Raw genomic sequence first — 21,260 nt, forward strand, 5'->3', positions numbered from 1 at the left:
TAGATTTTAAATATATATTTTTTTTATTTCTTGTGATTTTTCTTTATATTAGATTTTTTTTTTCAGTCAAGAGACAGCATTACAACCTAACAACCAAAACCAGGTTACACACACACAGGCACACTACACAATGCATCCCAGGCAGTCGTGTCCTTCAGTCTGTCGACACACGGCAAATGTTTACACAATGTCCTAGAGGAGGAAACGCCCTTTCCCTACGAACCCTGCTTACACCAACTGAACACGTAACACACAAAAGGACAGGTTTTTGTTAGCTTCGAGTTTCAGACGAGGTCTCAGTCCTACAGCATAGGTGATGTGGAAAACGTGGGGCTGGTTTTCCCTCTTCTCCAAGATCCCCGAGTGGCAGCTGTGCCCCGTCCAGCAGAGCCCAGGGCAGGAGCTGCTCTGCCCCGAGCTGCCCGCGGGCGTGGGGCAGGAGGGCACGGGAACATTCTCCGGTGCATTTTGGGGAAGGCTTAAGGCAACCTTTTCCAACCACGGAACAGGCCATCTGTCCTGGCGCTCGTCCATCCTGCTGCTCCTGCTCCTGCTCCAAACACCGCCCGGTGAGCAACTGGGGTTTAGACTGAGCTTTTCAAAGCTGCCTAAGAGATTAAGTATATCCAAAATGCTAAATGCTTTTTTTAAAAAAAAAAAGTAATCTTAATGCTTTTTGGGGCATTAATTCTGTTGGGCTTCTCTGAAAAACCCCACAGTGACTCTGAAAACAACACAGAAACACAGAAATATTGAAAACTGACTCCCTGGTCACCTCTTGCATAGGACTTGTAACTGCAGTTCAGTGATTATTCAAGTTCTGTAATTGTGTTTAAAAAAGATGCCAAACCATGAAAAAGGGTGAAGGCACATGTACAGTCAGTGCAGCACGAGGGAGGGTAATGTGTGGGCATGAGTTTTACAAGCAGATCCCAGGGGTGGATCCATACAGATAGAATATTGCAGTGCTCGGTGGCTCTGTACAAGCACAGCTCTGATACAAGAGGAAATTTCACTTTACTGCTACGCCTTGTGCTGCTCCCTCATCCCCAGACTTCCTGAAGCATAAAGCTGAGGATAAGATCTCAGTGAGACTTGGGCACAGCTGCTCATGGCTTCCCCAGCAAGGATACATGAGGTGAATGCGAAAGAGCAGAGGAACTTCGGGCTCCCCTATGCAACCCCTTGTTAAGCTACACTTAGAATTTACTGTGCTGTTTTCCCCTCCATTTGCAGGGAATAAAATCTTCCCCCCCACCATGTAATGAAATAGGGTCAGAGTGGAAGGCAGAAGGATTTTCACGTTAAGCTGCAACAGAGTGAAAGCTTTGCAGCTCTTTTTGTGCTCTGGAGCATGGGGCAGCATCCCTATATAAAATACAGGGTTGGAAAAGCAACCCCCTTGCCAGCCCAGGAGGTGTCAGCTCAGAATGAGTGACAGGGGCCACACCTGGGTGTCACCACTCTGCACAGAAGAACTGGAAAGATCATCACACATAAGAGCCACCTTTGCTATTAAAAGGAGCTGCTCATCCCTGTCATTCCTCTAAGGAGAGAGTTACAGGTTTAGTTAATGACAAATGTTCTCAAGGAGCAAAAAGAAAAGCTGATGGAGATGCATCAATGGACAGCCTGGAACAGGGAGACCTCCTGCCCAACTGTGTCCAGCTGTCCAGAGCCCATGGCTGGGGAGTGCTCTGGGATCCTGGAGACGAGCAAGGAGAAGGTGGCATCTCCAATAGGTTTGAGGACACCTCTCAGCAAAGAAGGGATTCTTGAGGCAGGCAGAGCCTTTCCCACTGCTGCATCCAGCTCCCACAGCCACATTCAGGCAACCTGCGGCAGCCACTCCAGTGATGGGAATGGGACGAGGACGGAGGCCGTGAGGATGACAGGAGGTTACTGACTTGTATGGAGCAGGTCTGAGAGACAGAAAGCTCCAGCTTGAAGAAGACAAGCCCTGAGGGGATCAGCCCCTTTTAAGGCCCGTTCCTGTCCCTGGTGGGTCTGCCCGTGGCAGTCCCCTGGGAGGGAGGGGCTGTCAGTGCTGTGGGTGTCCCTCCTCAAGCTCCAGTCCCTGCCAGCAGCTGTGCTGAGGCCACCACAGTCCAGTGGTGGAGAAGGGCTTGGGGGGAAGCTCTGTGAAGCTTGGGGGGATGCTGAGGTGCTGGTGCATCCCTCCTGCTGCCAGCAGCTATTTCTGAGTGCATGCAGCAAAGGAGGAGCAGCAAACTGGAGGCACATCAGAGTCACCCGTGGGAGGGGTGGCAGCTGACAATCCCCGGTGGCTTGAGAGTCCCCTGGCACGAGCTGGACATGGATGGCCTCTTGTTTTAACCCAGACACTCAGGGAAGACTCAAGGACTGCCACCAGCCATTCCCAGGGCAGTGGGGCTCGGTGCTGCCTTCTGAGAGATGCTGAGAATGATTTCTCTTGACTTAAGGTGACTTAGGTCTTCTTACTGTTTCCTAATTATTAGATGCTTGATCTTTGGGGGCTCACTTGTTTTTCAATAAATTCACATGAAGTTTAATTTCCACTTTATGCAGGGCAATGGAATTGATACTGATCCAGAGGGGCAACTGCAAAGCTGTGGGACTCAAGCCTAGAACCTCACTGGAGTATTTTTCATCTTTTTTTTCCTTTCTGGTATGGCAAGACATCTAAGTGGGTACTTTGCTCCCCAGCAGGGCTAGATAGAAGACAAAGAATTATCAGTATGATGTAAATGTAAAACTATTGATTAGAAACACGCCTAAAGAGAGATTTCCACAGCAGTGATCTTTGGGATGAGCCATGCATTTATGTTATCCACAATGAGAAGGAAACACAGCCTCCCATGGAGAGAATCATTTCTCTTCCAGACCAAGCTTTTGCAGCAGAGCTTCTTAGAAAGCACATTTGTGAGTGCAAATTTCAGAGCAACAGGTGAGGAGGACTTTTGCCCCTACTCCCTCTGCAGCCCTCCAGCCTTGCAGTGCCAAGCAAGAGCCAGAATTCGGTGCGAGAACTTCGCTGCAGCTGTCAGTGAGGGGTCCTGAGTGTGCCACAGCCTGGCCTTGCCAGCAGCAAGCACAGCCTTGGGGGCCTGGGGGCACGGGGGGCCCTGGTGCATCCCAAGAGGTGGCACTTCTCCAGCAGGGCTGTCCCTCCTGGCCCTGTGACACTTCGTGGGCTCATCCCTCGCACTGGGCCAGGCAGGCAGAGCAGAACCAGGCAGGCAGATGGAAATCCTGCTTGGAGAAGATCCCTGCACCATGGGGGCTTCAGTGGTGGAAAGATCCTTCCCTCCATAAGGGGTGTGACAAGCTCCAGCCATCACTGAGGGCACTGCCCCAGCCCGTCCCAGTGCCCTGCTGCCCCTCAGCCTGCGATTCCAGTACGGGGCTGGGAAGCTGCTGCTGGGGCTGGAGCCAGCTCAGGTGTCAGAGCCCAGCACTGCCATGCTGCCCAGCAGAGCTGACATGTACTGAACAGGGATTTGCCCAGGTCTTTCCACTGGGAATTCTTCCCCTTTTTTATGCTTTCATTGCAAGAAATGCAAAACTTTCTTTCAGTTGCCTGCATCACCATTTCTCCAGGTGATCATTCCAATGGCTTGCCCCATCCTGGCTGTCTCCTGATCCCAGTGATGTGGTGGGTCAGGCTGTAACACACAGCTCTGCTGCACTTCCCAAACCCTAGGAGGCTCAGTGCTGAAAATCTGTATGTGGTTGCTCACAAGCAAGTCTAAAAAGGGACCAGACACATTCTGTAAAGGTGAATTTTCAGGGCAATGAACAAATGAAGAGGGGCTGCAGCCCAGGAATGGTCCCACCATGAATGGCCGCAAATTCTTTTCCACACAGGAGTGTCAGAGCACCCCACAGCTCCTGTCACCAGCATGTGCTGCCACAGGCCACATCCCTGCAAGCACCCCAGAACCAAACCCCCCATTCTAACAGAGAAGCCTGGGAAAAAGACATTTTTAAAGACCCCAGCAGATTGGTTTGTCCCTGAGTCCATGCTGTAGTTTCCCCCTACACAAGTACAGAAAAGAAAGCAAAATTCACCCCACCTGTCCCAGCAGGACCAGCCCAAGAGCTCCCTGCAAACCAGAACCTTCCCACTGGAAGCACCACACAGCGCATCACAAATACTGGGTGCAAAAAAAAAAAAAAAAATTCCCAACAAACCCCTAAAAAATTCAATCCCACACCCCAAAACAAGCTACTGAACACCCACACTGGGCTGTGAAATATCTACACATGCACACGGGTGCACACACAGGAAGTTCTCAGTTTTTAAGCACCTTTCATTTGTTTTAAGATCTGAGGAGACAAAAAACCTCAGTGAAAAGGGGTTTTCTTGCTCTGGCAGCACTGGGCAGGAGGCCTGTGACCAGGCCAGGCCTTGTGCTTGCTGCTGGGCAGGAGCAGAACATTGCAGGTCTTCTGCAAAGCCCAGGCTGAACAGACCTTTGCCACAGCACAGGGAGGGTGGGTCACACTGGGGGCGAAGGGCTGGCAGGTGAGTGTCGGGTGTTAATACACAGCAAGAGTGCAAACAACAGAGGGGGCTTGCAGGAGCTCATTTGCTGTGGTTTGTGCACTCCACTGAGCTGCCAGAGGCTCAGGGTCTGGATTAACCTCTTCATGAAAACATTATTAATAATTTATTAATCCTTTATAAACATACTCTGGATATAAAGTGTGACAACAGTTCTGCTTCATCTCCTGTGCTGGCTGGGCACAGCATGATGAAAGACATCTCAGACTGGCATGGAAAGAAGAAAGGAAAAGAAAACTGCTTGAATTTGCTTCTGAAAACCAGGACGGAGGAAGATCACCTGTTTGGAATGGGCACTGGGGGCTGGGTGCTGGTGGCAGTGCCGGACTGAGACAAGTCCCCCCGGAACACGGCCAAAGGCCTCTGGCTCACAGCAGATGAGTGGGCTGCACAGGAGGGTTTCCAGAAGGGATTTCTCCTGGGGTACCATTTCCAGCAGTCGGGCAGGCACAGGAGAGCCTGGCAGGGGAGACACAGCAGGATCTGCCTCAGGGCCACTGCTCCCCCCAGCCTGTTCCTCTGGGAGCTGCCAAGGGGGCAATGGGGTCGCAGCCAGCCTCTGATTTCTGGAGTGTTCCAGGGGTTCTGGCAGCAACTTGGATGCACAGGAGGAGAATCTGTAGTGGAGACCAAGCTGGGGGCTGGACAGTGCTTGGCTTCTCCACTTCTTGATGTGTGTTGGGGCTGCAGAGAAAACGCTTCCTCTGATGCTGCTGCCCAGTGGCCACAGAGGGGCTCATCCAGCGACACGGGGAGAGCGGGATGGGAAGGCAGCACCCCATCAGACATCTGGGAGCTCGGGCTCAGCCCCTGCCTGTTGTCACATGCACCTGTGCCAGTGTCCCTGCACATGCCCTGCTCCCCATCCATCCCAGGCATCACTGCAGGGTGAAAAAAAGGCATCGAGTGTGAAGCCCAGGAAGCCAAAGGATGTAAACGCTCCCCTGGAGCCAGATGTCAGTCTCTTCGCCAAGAAGACAGCAGGGGTGGGACAGGGACAGAGGTTGCAGTGAGGCCCGAGGAGGGCGGGGCGATGCCGGGGGCACGGAATTCCCCAGCTCTGGGCTTTTGGGAACGCCGAGGCAGCGGAGTGAAGGGGAAACGCTGCAGGTGAGCAGCAGCAGCCGGCTACTGCGGTCCAGGCTCCCTGGCCCAGAGCTGGGGGCTGTTGCTCCTAAGAAGGTTCATTTTGGTTTTAATCTCATCAAAAGAATTAATAACTATCAGCTGTCTGAGTCTGGGCTCACCAAGACTCCTTCAGCCGAGGTGCCTGGCTGATATTAAGGGATGCAACATGGTGAGTGGAAGAACCTCTGGTGAAATTGGAATTTTCTGGAGTTGTGGAGGTATTTCTTGTCTCAGAGGGTGGGGGAATCCAGACTGTGAGCTGGTCGTGAGCAGGACTCTTTCGCAGGGCACAGGGTGCAAAACCAGTTCCTAAAAGGAGAGAACTGGGGGGCAGGTCAGTAAATTTCTGCTGGATTTGGAGCTATCTCAGCTGGTGCTGGAGCCATGTTCTTCCAAAGGCAGAAGGAGTCCATCATGGAGAGAGGAGGGATTTGCATTAAAAATCAGCATTGCCTAGCAGAGGAATTTGGCCCTTCATGGGAAAGGATGCAATTTTTAGTGGGGAAAGAAGATGCTCCTGTTACAGCTCCTCTTACAGCAATCCTCTCACTCAGGCCTGCCCCATCTTGACCCATTTCAGTGGCTCCCAGATCCATCTTTGTCCTTACTTCAGCCTCTTCCCTCCGGCCTCTTCTTCAGCATCCTTTCACCACCACCATCGACATGCTTTGGCCACCTTAGGAAAGCTGTGCAGATCCCTGCCCCCTCTCCCCTCCCGGGGACTGACACCAGGCAGACAACGCTCCTCGGCTTAACAGGGGCTCTTCTGAGTATGAAGGTACAGAGAGAAATATATACACACACATATACAGGCGTACCCACAGGGATACAGCTGTGGCTGGGGCAGGTGACCGGCTCCAGGAGGATGGGGCTCGCTCAGATGGGACCACCAGCCACGGTGATGCCACCCCAGGCTGGCCACCCCTCCTGGCATGGTAGCCAAGGGCTCCGGCGCGGCGCTGGGACGGTGCTTTGATTCCTGAGATTCCTTTTAAGGTTGATTTTTAAAAAGACCACCGTGAGGTACCAGGAGCCGCCTGGCTGGCCCGGCCACAGAGATTCCACCAGCGCTTTCAACCACAAGCCCCTTTTGGACTGGCAGTGGGGGGTTATCATGGTCAAATGTAGCTAAGAAATCAAGGAGGGACAGGAGCACTTGCTGGTTTTGCAGGGCGGAAGCATTATGTAGTGTCATTGATGAGATTTTCCTAAAAATCCCAAATCTTGTGGCTTCATTGCTCTTGTCACTCCCGCTCGGTGTCTGTGTGACATCCCATCCAGGCTGTACATGGAGTCATGATGTGAGGAAAGGCACTGATGTCACAGGCTTATCAGGACAAACAGGCTTCACCGGGAACAGGTGTATTTCGGGAAGAGGTGATGTCACTGGGAATACTGATTTCCCACGTGAAGGCTGTCGAGGCTGTTGGGGAGGGGTGGCGTGGCCCTCCATGCCGGCGGCTCCAGGGGTTGTGGCCCAGACGGCATCGAGGGCGAGGGGCGCGGTGAGGGCGACAGGAGGAAGATGAGGAGTGCGGGCGAGGCGTGCGGGCGCGGGGAGTGGAGCGGAGCCGCCGTGTCCCGGTGTCCGTGGGGCCCGCACTCCTGGGGCCGGGGGCAGCCCCTGGGCGGGGGAGCGAGGTCAGTAGTTGCAGTGGCGCTGGCAGGGCTGGTGCACGAAGGCCCCGGGGAGCTGCTTGGCGCGGCGGGGCGGGCGCTGCCGGGCCCGGTTCTGCCGCTGCAGCGCCTTCTGGCCCAGGCGGTGCCGTTCCGCCAGCTGCTTGGCCCGCTGCAGCCGCTGCGCCTGCCCCGCCTTGTCCAGCGCCGCCGCCTTCACCGCCAGCGCCCGGCCGTGGTGCGCCACGGGCCGCTCCGGCCGCGGCTCCGGCCCGTCCCTGCGGAGACAGCGCGGTCAGCGGGACAGCGCTGCCCTCGGCCCGGCAGCGGGGGACAGAGCTCACCAACCCCCGCCCCAGCAGCCTGCGGAGAACAGGGATGCTCCAGCAAGGCAGGCTCTGCGACACCCGAAAAAATCCAGACACCACCAGGAACTCCACTGTGTCTAAGTCCCTTGAGCCTGGTCTGTCTCCATCCCACTGTGACCCCTTTGGAGCCCTGGCTAGTCTCGGGTTCCCTTTACCCCTTCTCTGCCCCCTCCAGCACTGAGGAGCTCCTGAAGCTCTGGAGATCAAGCTCCGGCCCTCAGGGAGACTTTGGAAAGAGTCTCAGTTAGGTGTCAGCTAGACAGGAATGGTGTCCAGAAACCAGGACCAGTGTCACCTAACCAGGAATGGTGTTCTCTAGCCCAGAATAGCACCCCTTATTAGGAATGCTGTCCCCTAACCAGGAACAGTGTCTCCTGGCCCGGAGCAAAGCTCACCCCAAATTCTTACTCCTTCCCGGCCCCACTGAGGGGCTCTAGGGGGAGGTGTTGGAGGGCTGGGACTGAGGGGACAGCAGCGACCCCATGGCAGGCAGGGCTTGTCCGGCAGCAGTCGGGCTGAGTGTGTGTGTGCATGCTCCGGGTTTTCCCTGGGCTGCTGGGCAGTGGAGAGCAGCCCTGGGGGGAGGGCAGAGCTCTAGGATGTGGCCCCAGGAATGGGTGTGGAGGGCTCCAGCCCACAGGCCTGGGGGGAAAGGGGCCATTGGGGGCTTTTCTGTTCAATTTCCCCGCTGCTAAGCTGGGGTTTGGGGCAAGGAGAAGCTGGTGGTGTCCCACTCCCCACAGCTGTGGGATACCCCTGTGCTGGGCCAGTCTGGGGCCAGGTGGGGGATTGAGGGGGGCTGAAACATCCTCCTGCCTGGGGGACCTGGGGTCCTCAGGGGGCCACTGTGCCCAAAGGCCACCCTGTCCCATGGGGTTTGCTTTGCTTGGGCCCTACCTATGCAAAACCCCGGTGCAAGCCCTGCCTGGCAAACCCCCCTGGGCAGGTGGCATTGGCATGGGTCGCATTGGCAGGAGTGGCACTGACACAGGCGGCTGTGCCAGGAGACCCTGCTAAGGGCAAGTGAGATGAACACAGCCCTCTCCCACCACAGCCCAGTGCCAAGCTCATGTCCTGCACCCATGGCCAGCCGAATATGCTACTGAGACCCCTTAGCAGAGGATTTTGGGACACGGGGGCTGCCAGCCATGCATGGTGCCAGCTGGGGCACCCTGTCAGATAGGTAGGGTGTTCCCTGAGGTGGGCATGGGGACACTGATGTCCCCCACTGCCCCACTACGTCCATGGGTGAAACATTCCTGGGTGTAGGTGGGGATTTGGGATGGCAGCACTGACCATCCACCCCTGATCCCTCAGTGGGTGCTGGAGATGCCGGCCCCCCAAACACCCTCAAAGTGCACTCACGCTGCAGCATCGTCCTCGGGGCCCTCCCCATCCACCTCGAGGGTGCTGGTGACGTAGACGGACATGCTGGGGTGCTCGATGAGCAGGTCCTCCATGGGGCTGCTCCCCACGCCGTCGGGGCCGGGCTCCTCTGCAGTAAAACAGGGGGGAGGGGTGACAAACCAACTCTCGTCCATCAAGCAGGGACCGGCCGGAGCCGGGGAAGCGGCCGGTGGCGGTGGCGGACCGGGGGGTGTCGGGCGGGGTCGCGCCGAGCGCCCGGTACCGCCAGCACCGGGGCGGCGGGCGGGGCCGGGGCGGGCACGGCTGCCTGGGGCGGGGGTGCAGAGCCATGCGGGGCACAGCGGGGACACACACACATACCATGTACAGTGGGGAGGGAGGGGGAGAGAAAGGGGCATCGTTAGTGCGAGAGACACCCACCGCCACCACACCGCCACACGCGGGCCCGGCGCCGCGCCCCGGCCAGAACCCCCCGCTCCGGGGACCCGTGGAAACGGGGCTGCTCGGACAAGGGGAACCGCGAGGCTGGGAAACCCGCAGGGTTTACTGTAGCAATGGTTTGGTTGGTTTTTTTTTTTTTTTCCTTCTCAAAATGAGAGCAGAAGTTCAGCCAGTGAGAAACGCTGCTTTCCCCGTTCTGATGGCACCTGAGCCGGGCCGGGCCGGGCCGGGCCGGGCCGGGGGAGCGCCGACACGCCCCTGCTCACAAACACCACCCAGCACTCCGCAAACATGGAAACCAAGCACACACAGAGCAGAAAAACAGTCCACACCTTTTCTCTGGAAGAAATCATGGGAGTAAATTCTTCAGCAAAGGTTTTCACTGTGCCTTCACCTCCAGCCTGTTAGAGGCCAAATTTTGAGCGGCTGATCCAGAAGCTGACCCACCCCCCGGCTTCCCTTCCTCATCTCTGCCTTGGGCCGGTGCTTTTCTAGGCTGCCTGTGCTTGGAATTCCTGGTGCTGCAATGGGACGGGAGCCTGCACCTAATGCTGAGATGCCCACACCCATTCCCAGACTCATCAGGGGGATTTCAGGGAACTGGTGAGGGGGGAGGCAGTGCAGTATCTATACGGACACAGTGACCCTGCAGCTGGGTGAGGGAGCAGGAGGAAGCACAGATGAAGCTGTTCTTGCGTGGAGAAATGCAGAGCACGGGGCCCGGTGTTCCTGGCTCGGTGCATCCCCAGCTCCTCCTGCAGCTGATGCTCCAGCCCAGGGCTCAGGACAGGCCACAGCTGGCCTTGCAAACACGAGAATGTCTTTCTCCAGGTCAGAGGATATCAGTCTATTAATAGTTGCTGACATGCCAGGCTGGAGATTGTTTGTCAGCCTGGAGACAGCCACCGAGCCCGGCTGGAGCATCCCCGGGCCAGCAGCACTCCCACAGCAGTGGTCTGTGGGCACGAGGAGCACAGGGCTACCCTGTCCCCATCCTTCGCCAAGGTGGGTTTTAATGTCACAAGCAATATTTGGGGTTCCTCAAGTACCTCAGTGATGCAGCCACATCCTGGGAAGTGCTCTTTGCTCTCTCCCTGGGTGCTGAGCAGAGCCAGGCTAAGCAAGGGGGCAGGAATGGCATCAGAAACATTCCAGGAAGGGCAGAGTAGTTTGGGTGCATTTTGCAACACAGGGGGCAATGACCAGGCTGACAGGGGCCGAACCCAGAGGCTCCCTAGGTTGCCACTGCTGCTGAGAGCAAGCCAGGCCGGGAGCTGCTGCTGGCCACCACAGCTCCAAGGGGAAGGATGGGGCTGGAGTCTCCGGGTTTGGTTCTTGGAGTGCTTGGTATAACTCCAGCCCCAAAAACAGGGCTGAAAGAATCGGGTCCCCCACTGCTCAGGGACTGCTGTGGGAACAGACTGCAGCTGAATTAGCAGTGGGGTGGCATTCACTGGCAGACACTACTGGAAGCCAGCGCTGCACTGAGAGCCGAGGCACTTCACTGGAGCAACATGGGAGTGTTTTGTGCCAGAGTCAAGCCCTGGTCCCCTCTGAGCCATCTGCATCTCGACCCAGGGATCAGGGCTCACAGTAGCGTTTCTCTGGCTGGGGAAGCTGCTGGCTCCTCCTGCCATGCTTTAGGCTCACTGCAGCTGCTGCCACCTGGCCCCGACACGTGGTGGCTGTGTGCCTGCTGCTCCAGGGACCTCCTTGCAACACCCCCTGCCATGGCACTGCCGTGACCCTCCCTGGACAGTCACCTGAATGCCCAGAGGACAGGGAATCCTCCACAGCTGCCCCTGCCCACACCACGCCCCATCCCAGGCTCGTCCCTGCTCTGGTCCCCTCTCCAGGTCACTGCATATGGAAAAAAACCCTAATGAACAACTCGAATCACAAAAACAAGCATGGGGAACAGGCAGAGAACATCTGCTCAGTGACCTGCTGCCTGCAAGAGAGAGGACAAAACCCTCCTCCTAAACCTGCAGGATACATCTGTGGTCCCCTAGGCTGGGGTGTCACAACCAACCAGGGGCTACCAAAGCAGAGCACGGCCATCAGGAGCTCCTGCACAGCTCTTACTGCTGCTGGATTTGCAAGGAAAAGGTCATAAAAACATCATTGCAATTGGCTGAGTCATCAATCTACAACAAAAACTCCAAGGTCTGAACAGAGCAGGAGAAGATCTGCACAGGAGGAATTCAATCTGCCTGGTTAGTGTCAAACAGGGCTCTGGATGGCTCTGGGAATGGGGAGCCCTGTGGGCTCTCTAGGTACAGGGACCTGGTGCCAAACATCCCTTGTGCTTGGCATGGGCAGTGGGAATAACTTGGGAAGATAACCCCCATGGAGCTGAGATTTACTCCTCTCAAATGACCCAAACATGGCCAGATCACTGGTGGCACATCCCCAGCTGGGACAGGCAGGCACCACTGCCACCTGCCCTCACATGGGCACAACCCCACGCCCCCACCAGCGCCCCAGGACTGGGGTCTCCCAGGGGAACAGGCTCCTGGTTTGCTTTCAGCAGGGGCAGGGCAGGGAGCAGCTGAGCTTGGCTCCTCCTGGAGAAGTGCTGTCCTGGGCACAGCTCAGCCCGGGCCATGGCAGTGCCACAGCCGGTGGCAGAGCCTGCCAGGGCTGGGTCCCCCACCCCACCGACCCCCAGCGGGCAGGATCACAGCAAAACTCCGGGGGACCTCCCTGGCTGGTGCATGGAGGCACCTGGAGGCTTCAGGGCAGCAGCAACCCCAGCTGGAGATGCTGATGCTGCTCCCACACTGGCAGAAAGTTGAGAACCATCACTGGGAGAGGAAAGGGAAAAAGGAGGAGCAGGTCAGGGGCTGCTGCAGTGACCACAGGGCTGGGCACCATGAGCAGGGCATGGGGACCAGGGGAGGAAAAATGAAGGGCAGAGCTGCTCCCGTGTGGTGTAAGCTCATCTGCTGACATCTCAAGGGTTTGCCCAGCTCTGAAGAGACAAGGTGCAGCAGAGGTTGTAGGAAGCCAGTTCTGTCACTTTCCTCACCTGCAAGATCAATTATGAGCCAGCCATCTTCCTCCTCCTCTTCCTCAACAAAGGGTTTGGGCTCCTCTAGGCCCTCTGGTGTGTTGCTGTCACTGAAGAAGAGGCTGGTGAGACGCTGAAACATGGTGGGGAGCAGTCCAGCAGGATGGACGGGGAGATAGAGCTACTGCTGGGCACCAGCTTCCAGGCACAGACACAGGAGAGATGGGCAGGGAGGGGAAAAACAGCCCTCGAGGTCTTGGTGACAGAGATGTTTGGCTGCCAGAGAAATCAGAGCTAAGCGGTGCGTAGTGCAATTGTGAGGTTCTTCACTTGGCTTCAGTGCAAAGGCCTGTTAAAAGGGAGAGAAAAAGGAATAGCACATTAAAGCAGGCCAGCAGTGTGGCCCTCCTGCATCCCAGGGGCTCAGCTGGGCTCAAGGGGACAGCAAAACGGTGGCTCTGGCACTGACCTGTGCCATGGGCTGTCCCAGCTGGTGTCATACCTGAAAGCAGCAGTGAAGGGCTGGGTGCCTGTGTCCTGCAGCCCCCACCTGCATCACGCCCTGCAGTGTGTTCCCATCCTGGGTGGGGTATCCCAGGAGACCCATCCCCAGGAGCTGGCAGGGACAGAGCCAGACACTGTCCCTAAGTCAGGCAAACATGCAAAGTTCCTGGCAGCAGGCAGGGTGAGGACAGTGTTGCCACAGAATCCCAGACTGGTTTGGGTTGGAAGGGACCTTACAGAGCATCTCATCCCACACCCCTGCCATGGGCAGGGACACCTTCCACTAGACCAGGGTGCTCCAAGCCCTGTCCAAGCTGGCCTTGGACACTGCCAGGGATCCAGGGGCAGCCACAGCTGCTCTGGGCACCCTGTGCCAGGGCCTCCCCACCCTCCCAGGGAACAATTCCTTCCCAATATCCCATCCATCCCTGCCCTCTGGCACTGGGAAGCCATTCCCTGTGTCCTGTCCCTCCAGGCCTTGTCCCCAGTCCCTCTCCAGCTCTCCTGGAGCTCCTTTAGGCCCAGGAAGGGGCTCTGAGCTCTGCTGGAGCCTTCTCTTACCCAGGTGAGCACCCCCAGCTCTCCCAGCCCGGCTCCAGAGCAGAGGGGCTCCAGCCCTGGAGCATCTCCATGGCCTCCTCTGGACTCACTGCAGCAGCTCCACGTGCTCCTGATGTTGGGTCTCCAGGGCTGGAGGCAGCTCTGCAGTTGGGGTCTCACTTGTGCGGGGCAGAGGGGCAGAATCCTCCCCTCCCATGCTGCCCACACTGGGGGGACAAGCCCAGGATGCTGTTGGCTCACAGTGTTGTTCACATCCAGCCTCTCACCCCAGCCCTTTGTGGGTCTCTGCTTCATCTCTGCTCAGCTCATCACTGTTTTACCCCTGGGGAAGCAGATTCGCTCCAGCGTGGGGGGAGGTCAGCACTCATTAATTTCATTAATGAATGCCAAGCTCCTGGCAAGGCACGGGAATGGCAGCCAAAAGGTGCAGAGTGTTACTTGTGTGTTATTTGTGTGCCTTTTGGTCCAGAGACATTAAAGACATTTGTGGCATTAAAAGGCCTAAAATGCCATCAGGAGCTCAGTGCAGTGAGAGGGGACAGTGCTTGGCACACTGATGTGGGTGCATTCAAAGGGCAAAGCCCCAGTTCATGGCCCTGTTGACCAAGGGGCCATGGAGCTTGTGAGTGATCCTCCAGCCAGGGGAAACTCCATCTGCTCCAGGCAGCGTGGAATGGGAAGGGTACAGGAGGCACCATGTGTGCATACACACCCCAGTCCTCCAGCAGCTCAAGTTCTAGCTCAGCCCTGCTGCCCAGAGAAGTGGCTTCCCCAGTCCCAGCACCCTGGGAAGGTGGCTGGCATGGGCACTGCAGTTCTGGGGCTCAGGCACTCTTTTATTCATCCCTGTGGGATGGCAACACCTTTTGCAGTCTCTCATGTGCCTCAGGAGGAACAACATCTGCTCTACAAGGCAGAGAATGAGAAATCAAAGGAGCCTTTCCCCTGGATAGGATCCCCTGGACCTCAGGGGCTCTGATCTCCACCACTCCCAGACGCAGAAGAGAGTCAATGAGCATGAAGCAGCCCTGCAACACCCAGCTCTCCCTCCCTGGCACGGCCAGGGCAGCAGTGTGACACTACCTGTCCCCTAGGGCAGGTGTCAAGCCCCTGGTGACTCCAGTTGCCCCAGAGGCATGAGGCAGACCATGAGCCACAGCTGTGCCCCGCTGCAGACTGCTCAGGGGTCCAGAGCAGCTTCCCACTCACTCTGGGATGGCTCGGCTGAGGCTCATGGAGCCTCCCACCAGGAAGAATCAGAGGTCAGGAAGGACTCTCTGTGTCCTAAGAGGGTCCCTGGCTGCCCCTGGAGCCACTGAGCAGGGAGGGTTTGGGCACTGAGACATGACAGAGTTGTTTCTCTGACCCCACAACCACAGCAAGGCCTCGGCCATTCTGTTACCCTCCAGTGCTCCCAGTTAAATCAGCCCCTTTACCTGGATCAGTAAAGCATAATAATGTAAGTTAGGGAAAAAACACGAGGCGGGGCTGATGCCCGGCTGGGCTTTGAAGGGACTCTGGTGTGCTCCACGCCGAGCACAGTGGGATTTCCCTCCCCCACGATGCCCATGTGCATCCATCCCCCACAGGCCACCCTGGCCAGCCCTGAGGGCTGTGGCACACAGCCACAGCTTCACCACGCCAGCTCTGCCTGGAAGCCGGGCACCTGCCTGAGCACTCACCTAGTCAGTAAATAGCTTTTAATATGACATTAATATTATTTATTTAAGAAGTTTATTAGATATCTAATTGTGACAGAAACTCCACAGCTCCCAGGTCCCTGTTGGTGATGTCCCAGAGTCTCCCACTCTTTGCTCCTCCCCAGGTGCCTGGGCAGGAGGGACCGGGGCAGCTCGTGACAGGCACAGGGGTCCCAGGGAGCTCCAGTCCCCCAAGGCCACCATGGCCCTGGCTCAGGGCAAGGCCACGAGTGGGCTCATGTGCTTATTGAGCTGGGGCGTTTCCAGGCTGGCAGAAGTGCTGAGCCAAAGCTGACCCCAGTGTCCCCAGGCAGGTCCTCAGGATGACACTCTGGGGCTGGGGACTGCAGGGTCCCTGGGCTGTGCCCCAAGCCTGCCATGCTGGGAGGACACTGTCAATGCTCTTGACCTACCTCATGCAATTGTCAGTCTTTTTCCCTGCTAGACATGGGTGTCACCCAACAGCAGAGCTAGGGACAAGAGCGGGCACACAGGGACAGGGGAAGTCAGGGCCCCAGTCTGGTTGCCAGGGGAGGGTCACCCAGAAAGCACCCGAGCAGCTACCGCAGGACAGGGGCTGAGCCAGGCAGGGATTTTGCTGTTGCCAAAGCAAAGTCTTGCAGCAGTGAGTGCTTCCCATGCTCTGCAGGCTTGGCTTTGGGAGCCCCCTGCAAGGGGCTCGTCCTCCAGCAAGCTCAAAGTCAAGTGCCCAATGACCCAGCCAAAACCTTTTAGTTTTCTTTTGTTAAAACATGACAAAAGCTTTCACAGGACAGCAGGAAAGCTGATCCCCCAGGAACAGCTCAGAGCACCCCCCTGCTTAGGGACTGGTCCCCAGAAAATCACAGGATGCAGGCAATGGGAGTAAGGTGTCTGGACTCCCCAGGTGCCCACCGCAACCCAGAGGTAATTTCTCTTTTCTGAAGACACAACAGACACTATTATTTTCGATTGTCCCCTCTCCCAAATTTAACTTCTTAAGTTAAGGCACAGGGGCTCACAGGCAGCTGCCATAGCTCTGGAGGAAGTGGGAGAGAGTTAAAAGCTCCCCTAAGAGCAAAACTTGAAATGGATAATTTGAAAGGCTCATTCCCTGAAGCATTCAAGTAAACCACCAGCTGTCACCCTCTCTGAGACAGGGAGCGTGGGGTGGCCCTGACCCCTTTACTGGTGCAAGGGAATCTGTGCCATGGGTGGGCTACAGTGGCAGGATCAGCCCCATGGTGGTGCCCAGGGAGCTGCAGGGGGCTCCTGGCAAAGCCTTCAGGATCAAACCTGCAGGGTGAAGGGAGGAGCGAGGCCAAAAGGCAGTCAAGGGCCAAAGTGAGCATTAATCCTTGCCCTCACTTTATCCTGTCTCCTCTGAAAAACTCAGATTAAAGAAGCAGGATGAAGCTCTGATCTCCAAAACTCTCAGCAGGTTTGTGGATGACACTGAGCTGCGTGGAGCAGTCAATTCAGTAGAGGGAAGGGATGGGGCATCCGGAGGGTCCTGGGCAGGCTGGGGGAGTGGGCTCATGTGAACCTCATGAAGTTCAGCCAGGCAAGTGCAGGGTCCTGCACCTGGGTCAGGGCAGCCCCACACCAGCACAGGCTGGGGCTGCTGGGTGGAGAGCAGCCCTCGAGAAGGACTTGGGGGTGCTGGTGGTGACAAATTGGATGTGACCCAGCCATGGGCACCGGCAGCCCAGAAACCAACCCTGTGCTGGGCTGACCCCACAGCGTGGGCAGGGGTGAGGGGGGATTCTGCCCCTCTGCCCCACTCAGGTGAGACCCCACCTGCAGAGCTGCCTCCAGCCCTGGGGAACAACATCAGAAGGACCTGGAGCTGCTGCAGTGAGTCCAGAGGAGGCCATGGAGATGCTCCAGGGCTGGAGCCCCTCTGCTCTGGAGCCAGGCTGGGAGAGCTGGGGGTGCTCACCTGGAGGAGAGGAGGCTGCAGGGAGAGCTCAGAGCCCCTTGCAGGGCCTAAAGGAGCTCCAGGAGAGCTGGAGAGGGACTGGGGACAAGGCCTGGAGGGACAGGACACAGGGAATGGCTTCCCAGTGCCAGAGGGCAGGGTTGGATGGGATATTGGGAAGGAATTGTTCCCTGTGAGGGTGGGGAGGCCCTGGCACAGGGTGCCCAGAGCAGCTGTGGCTGCCCCTGGATCCCTGGAAGTGTCCAAGGCCAGGTTGGATGGGGATTGGAGCACCCTGGTCTAGTGGAAAGTGTCCCTGCCCGTGGCAGGGGTGTGGGATGAGATGCTCTGTAAGGTCCCTTCCAACCCCAACCATTCTGTGAGTCTGCAATCTCCCAGCCCCCCTAGAAGGGAGCAGCTCCTGGCCTTGAGCTGCTCCAGACCCTCCCTGGCAGCCACCAAGCTCCTCCATCAGCTCACCATGGAGAGCTCAGGGTGACCTGCTCAACCCTTCACGAGGCAAAAGACTCCTTGGCTGGCTCCTACCCAGACAGTGAGATGGCCCCGTGCCACCTCAGTCCCTGCAGGTTCCAGCAAGCATTTCTCTGGCTGGGGCAGCCAGTAGCAGATCAAGCTCTGAAGTTTATCCAGGTATCTGGAAAGCCTCTGCTTTCCCTGCAGCAAACATTTGCCCCATTTACAGCAGGGAATGGAGGGCCGGCAGCCTCCATGGGAACTGCAGCACAGGAGGGACCCAACTGTGTCCCTGACAGGGACTGAAATCAGTGCTGTGCCTCGTCACCAGGCATAGGTGGTGCCCACGGAGCCAGTTTGCACTAGGACGTGGCTTCTCTTCCTCTCAGGTCCCTTCTTCCAGCTGTCCTGTGTCTGCAGGTGCCCCACATCTGTGGGGGAGGTGTGTCCCAGGTGTCCCCCCTCGGGACATAAGGGGACTCCCTGTGCACCACATCCTTGGGGCTGAGCTGCCCCAGAAACCACACACTGACCTCCTGTCCCCTGCCAGAGCTGGGGCCACCACCACAGGACAGCTGCCATCCTTCCCAGGCCTCCACAAGCCCCTTACTCGGCATGTCAGCCCCATCCCAGGCACTGCCAGCACAAGGGGACAGCCCACCAGGGATGCTCACTTGGGGACAGATGAGTTTCTAAATGAATTATGTTTATCAGAATCCTTCCACAAAGTCCAACAGCCTTTTACAACAAGCCAGAAGGTATTAAAAATATTAGAAGTTAAAGTGGAAGTAAGGAAACCACAATGCATCAAGTTATTTTTTCCCCTTCAGAAACCTCGACACAATAATTCGTTTTCTGAGTCACCGTGGCTGCAAATAACCCCAGGAGCTAAGAATAGGGAACAGCATCGGCAGCAAAGCCCTGGGATGCGCCAGGAGCTCGCCGGGGCAGGAGCTGCAGCGCCGCGGGACTGGCAGCTCTCAAAAGTCACAGTCTGCAAGAACAACAGCAACTCCCCTTGGAAATGGCAACAGGCTCCCTGAAACTTTCCATAAATACTGGGCGGGAGGGATGCTGCTGGCAGGCGCAGGAGCGCTCCTTCCTCGGCACAGCTAAGAATACCCCGCGCAGGCATCCCGGCAGGCGGCAGAGGTACAAATCAGGTGCCTTCCTCCAACCCACTTGGGAAACGGGATTTTCAACTCGTTTTACCTAAATCAGACAAGCATTTCACAGGCTCGTTGTGCTGGATGTACGAAAATCCTAAACCTGGCACAGAAACACAAAACACAGGAGAAGGGGGTCCGGCAGCTGGGCAGCTCAGGCGAGCTCTGCTCGTCACCCCAGAAATGACCAGTGAATCATCCCTGTGCTGTCCTCTCTCCATGCCCATCAAGGGAGGGACCAGAGCTGGCAGAGACCTGCCTGGGACAGTTTGGCGGGGCTGAATTGATGCATTTGGTCCCACAACAACTATGCCACAGGTCCAGCTGATCCCGTTGCTTTGCCAGCAGGCCCATTGATGGGATTCCCTTGGGGGAGCCCTGGGCACAGGGGCAGAGCTGCACCCCGAGGTGCTGCTGGCACAGACAGGCTGATTCCAGCAAAACAGAGGCTGATTCACAGCCAGAGCCTCTTCCATGGCAGATCAGGGGAGTAGAGGGGGGGAAAGGCACAGAACAGTTTGAAAAATCCCTACAGAACTCTTCATCATGAGACTCTTCTTATTAATGGCAGACCAGGACAGGACCTGGAAGGGCTTTCCTCAGCCAATCCAGGGTCTCAGCAGGGACTGGAGTTCCCACATGCTCCTCCAGATCCTGCCTGAAGGAGAAGGACCCTGCAGAATGAGGGGGAAATGTTTTTCCCGGAGCTGGTCTCTGCATGCACACCGGCTCTTGTGTCACTGCTGCAGGAAGGTCCGTACTCCAAGGACAAATGTGACCTTGTGCTGTTTGATATCATCACACACAGTCCTGGAAAATCTGCCAATGGCTGGCAGGATCCAGGAAATTTTAGATTTGCCATGAGCTGTGCTATGAAATTTTAGAACCTTCTTCTCTGGGATGCGTTGGGTGAAGCATCCCAGGGAGCGAAGCATCCCGAGGAGCTGCACACTGGGAGGGAGCAGCCCAACCTCACAGCCTCCATAAATCACAGAGGCTGAGCAGTACTTGGACACCACAAACACCCCGAGCTGCCCAGCAGCTCCCCCCAAGCCCACCCAGTGCCCCACTCACTGTGCAGTCAGCATCAAAAACCCCTTAGATACAAGTTTATGTCACAGGGTTTTCCAGTCTTATTACAAGCAGCTGTTACCATTTTATTATCTGGGGAGACACTTTTGTATTTTTCCTTTTGTGTTCAGCCAGATAAGCAGCAGTTTGATGCAACAGGTGCCCAACAGTGACAGTGACCTACAGCAGACAGCTTTTGTCTTTTTTTGTTGTAGGTTTGTTGTTTGGATTTTTTTCTTGGGGGGAGGGGGGGGAAATATAAAAGGAGAGGAAAGATTTATTGATTTATTTTAGAGCAAAACAACACAGTTCTTGGCACTCTATAGATTAAGCCTGGTGGGAAAGGAGGTCCAGCACAGTCCTGTACCAGAGCCCAACACCTGTTTCTGGGAGGGTTTCTGGGATGGTTTCCTACCCCAGCAAAACCTTGGCCAAACAAGCAATAGCACTTGGCAGCCACCCAGCTCAGTCCTCTTTGGCGCCACTTCAGCACTGGATATTGCTGGGCTCAAGGGAGACAGTTTAATCCACTATTTTGGGATCCCAGGGTGCCAGTCTCTTTGCCCACGTGCTCTGACGGGGCTGTAGCTCCCCTACACAAAAATGTGTATGTATGTGCATAAAAGAATTACAAGAGCAATAATGTCCTTTTTTAACCCTTTTCTACACTCCACAAAGTCCAAGTTTTTCCACAATGAGTCCCCCCAGATGGGAGGAGGATTAGTTTCCAGGGCCTGCCAGGGTCACCCAAGCTGAGGTGAGAGACACAAAATCCAGAGGAAAGTTGCCCTTTTAGGACTGTTTTGAGCTGTCCCAAAGGAGGTGCCCTTAGAGCAGCAATAACAGAAGGGGATGCTGTGTGTGGTACCTGAGGGACTCCTGGGTGCAGCACCCTGGGATGTGGTGGAGCTGCCCCACGGCACAAACCTCAGCCTGGCATTGCCAGCACCCTCCCCCTGCCACACACGGCCCCTTCCTGGGCAGCACAACTAAACTCAATAAAAATACCAAAGCATACGTCTGAATCTCATTAAAACTGGTGGGATTTACAAAGACAACTGAGATCTAAAGACAGCAGAATTCCAAAGCACCAAGGATTTGCTGGAACTAAGTTAAATAGGTAATACTTTTCTGCATTAGAGATTTACATCTATTTATATTCTTTACACAAATGTATTTTATATAGTATACTATATATACTGTATTTTATATAGTATATAGTATAGGAAGGTGTCCCTGCCAGGACAGCCCCCGCAGGGGGTTGGAACGAGATGATGTTTAAGGTCACTCCCAACCCGACTCATTCTGCGATTCTATGACATATTTCATCGATTAACATATACTTATATTTATATATTCGCATTCCTTTTCCAATAAGCCACATTTTGCACCCGAAGAGC

The 21,260-nt window shown here is 56.1% G+C and overlaps 1 protein-coding gene across 2 annotated transcripts in view; it reads right to left on the minus strand.

Annotated features, from left to right (window-relative positions):
• Positions 1 to 21,260, minus strand: part of TP53INP2 (tumor protein p53 inducible nuclear protein 2) — a 21,900-nt gene continuing 640 nt past the window's right edge. Inside the window, exons 2-4 of one of the 2 annotated variants that reach the window (XM_042021659.1) lie at positions 12,503 to 12,833; positions 9,028 to 9,337; positions 1 to 7,572 (exon numbers count right to left, since the gene is read on the minus strand). In XM_042021659.1, the coding sequence (XP_041877593.1) occupies positions 7,320 to 7,572; positions 9,028 to 9,337; positions 12,503 to 12,626 (687 nt within the window). In that variant the 5' untranslated portion in view covers positions 12,627 to 12,833 and the 3' untranslated portion in view covers positions 1 to 7,319. The remainder of the gene's footprint in view (positions 7,573 to 9,027; positions 9,338 to 12,502; positions 12,834 to 21,260) is intronic. The other variant, XM_042021660.1, reaches the window with a different exon arrangement.

Source organism: Corvus kubaryi, unplaced genomic scaffold (genome assembly GCF_017639235.1).
Source record: "Corvus kubaryi isolate FWS band 111438036 unplaced genomic scaffold, C.kubaryi_AGA036_p1.0 37157, whole genome shotgun sequence".
Taxonomy (NCBI): Eukaryota; Metazoa; Chordata; class Aves; order Passeriformes; family Corvidae; genus Corvus; species Corvus kubaryi.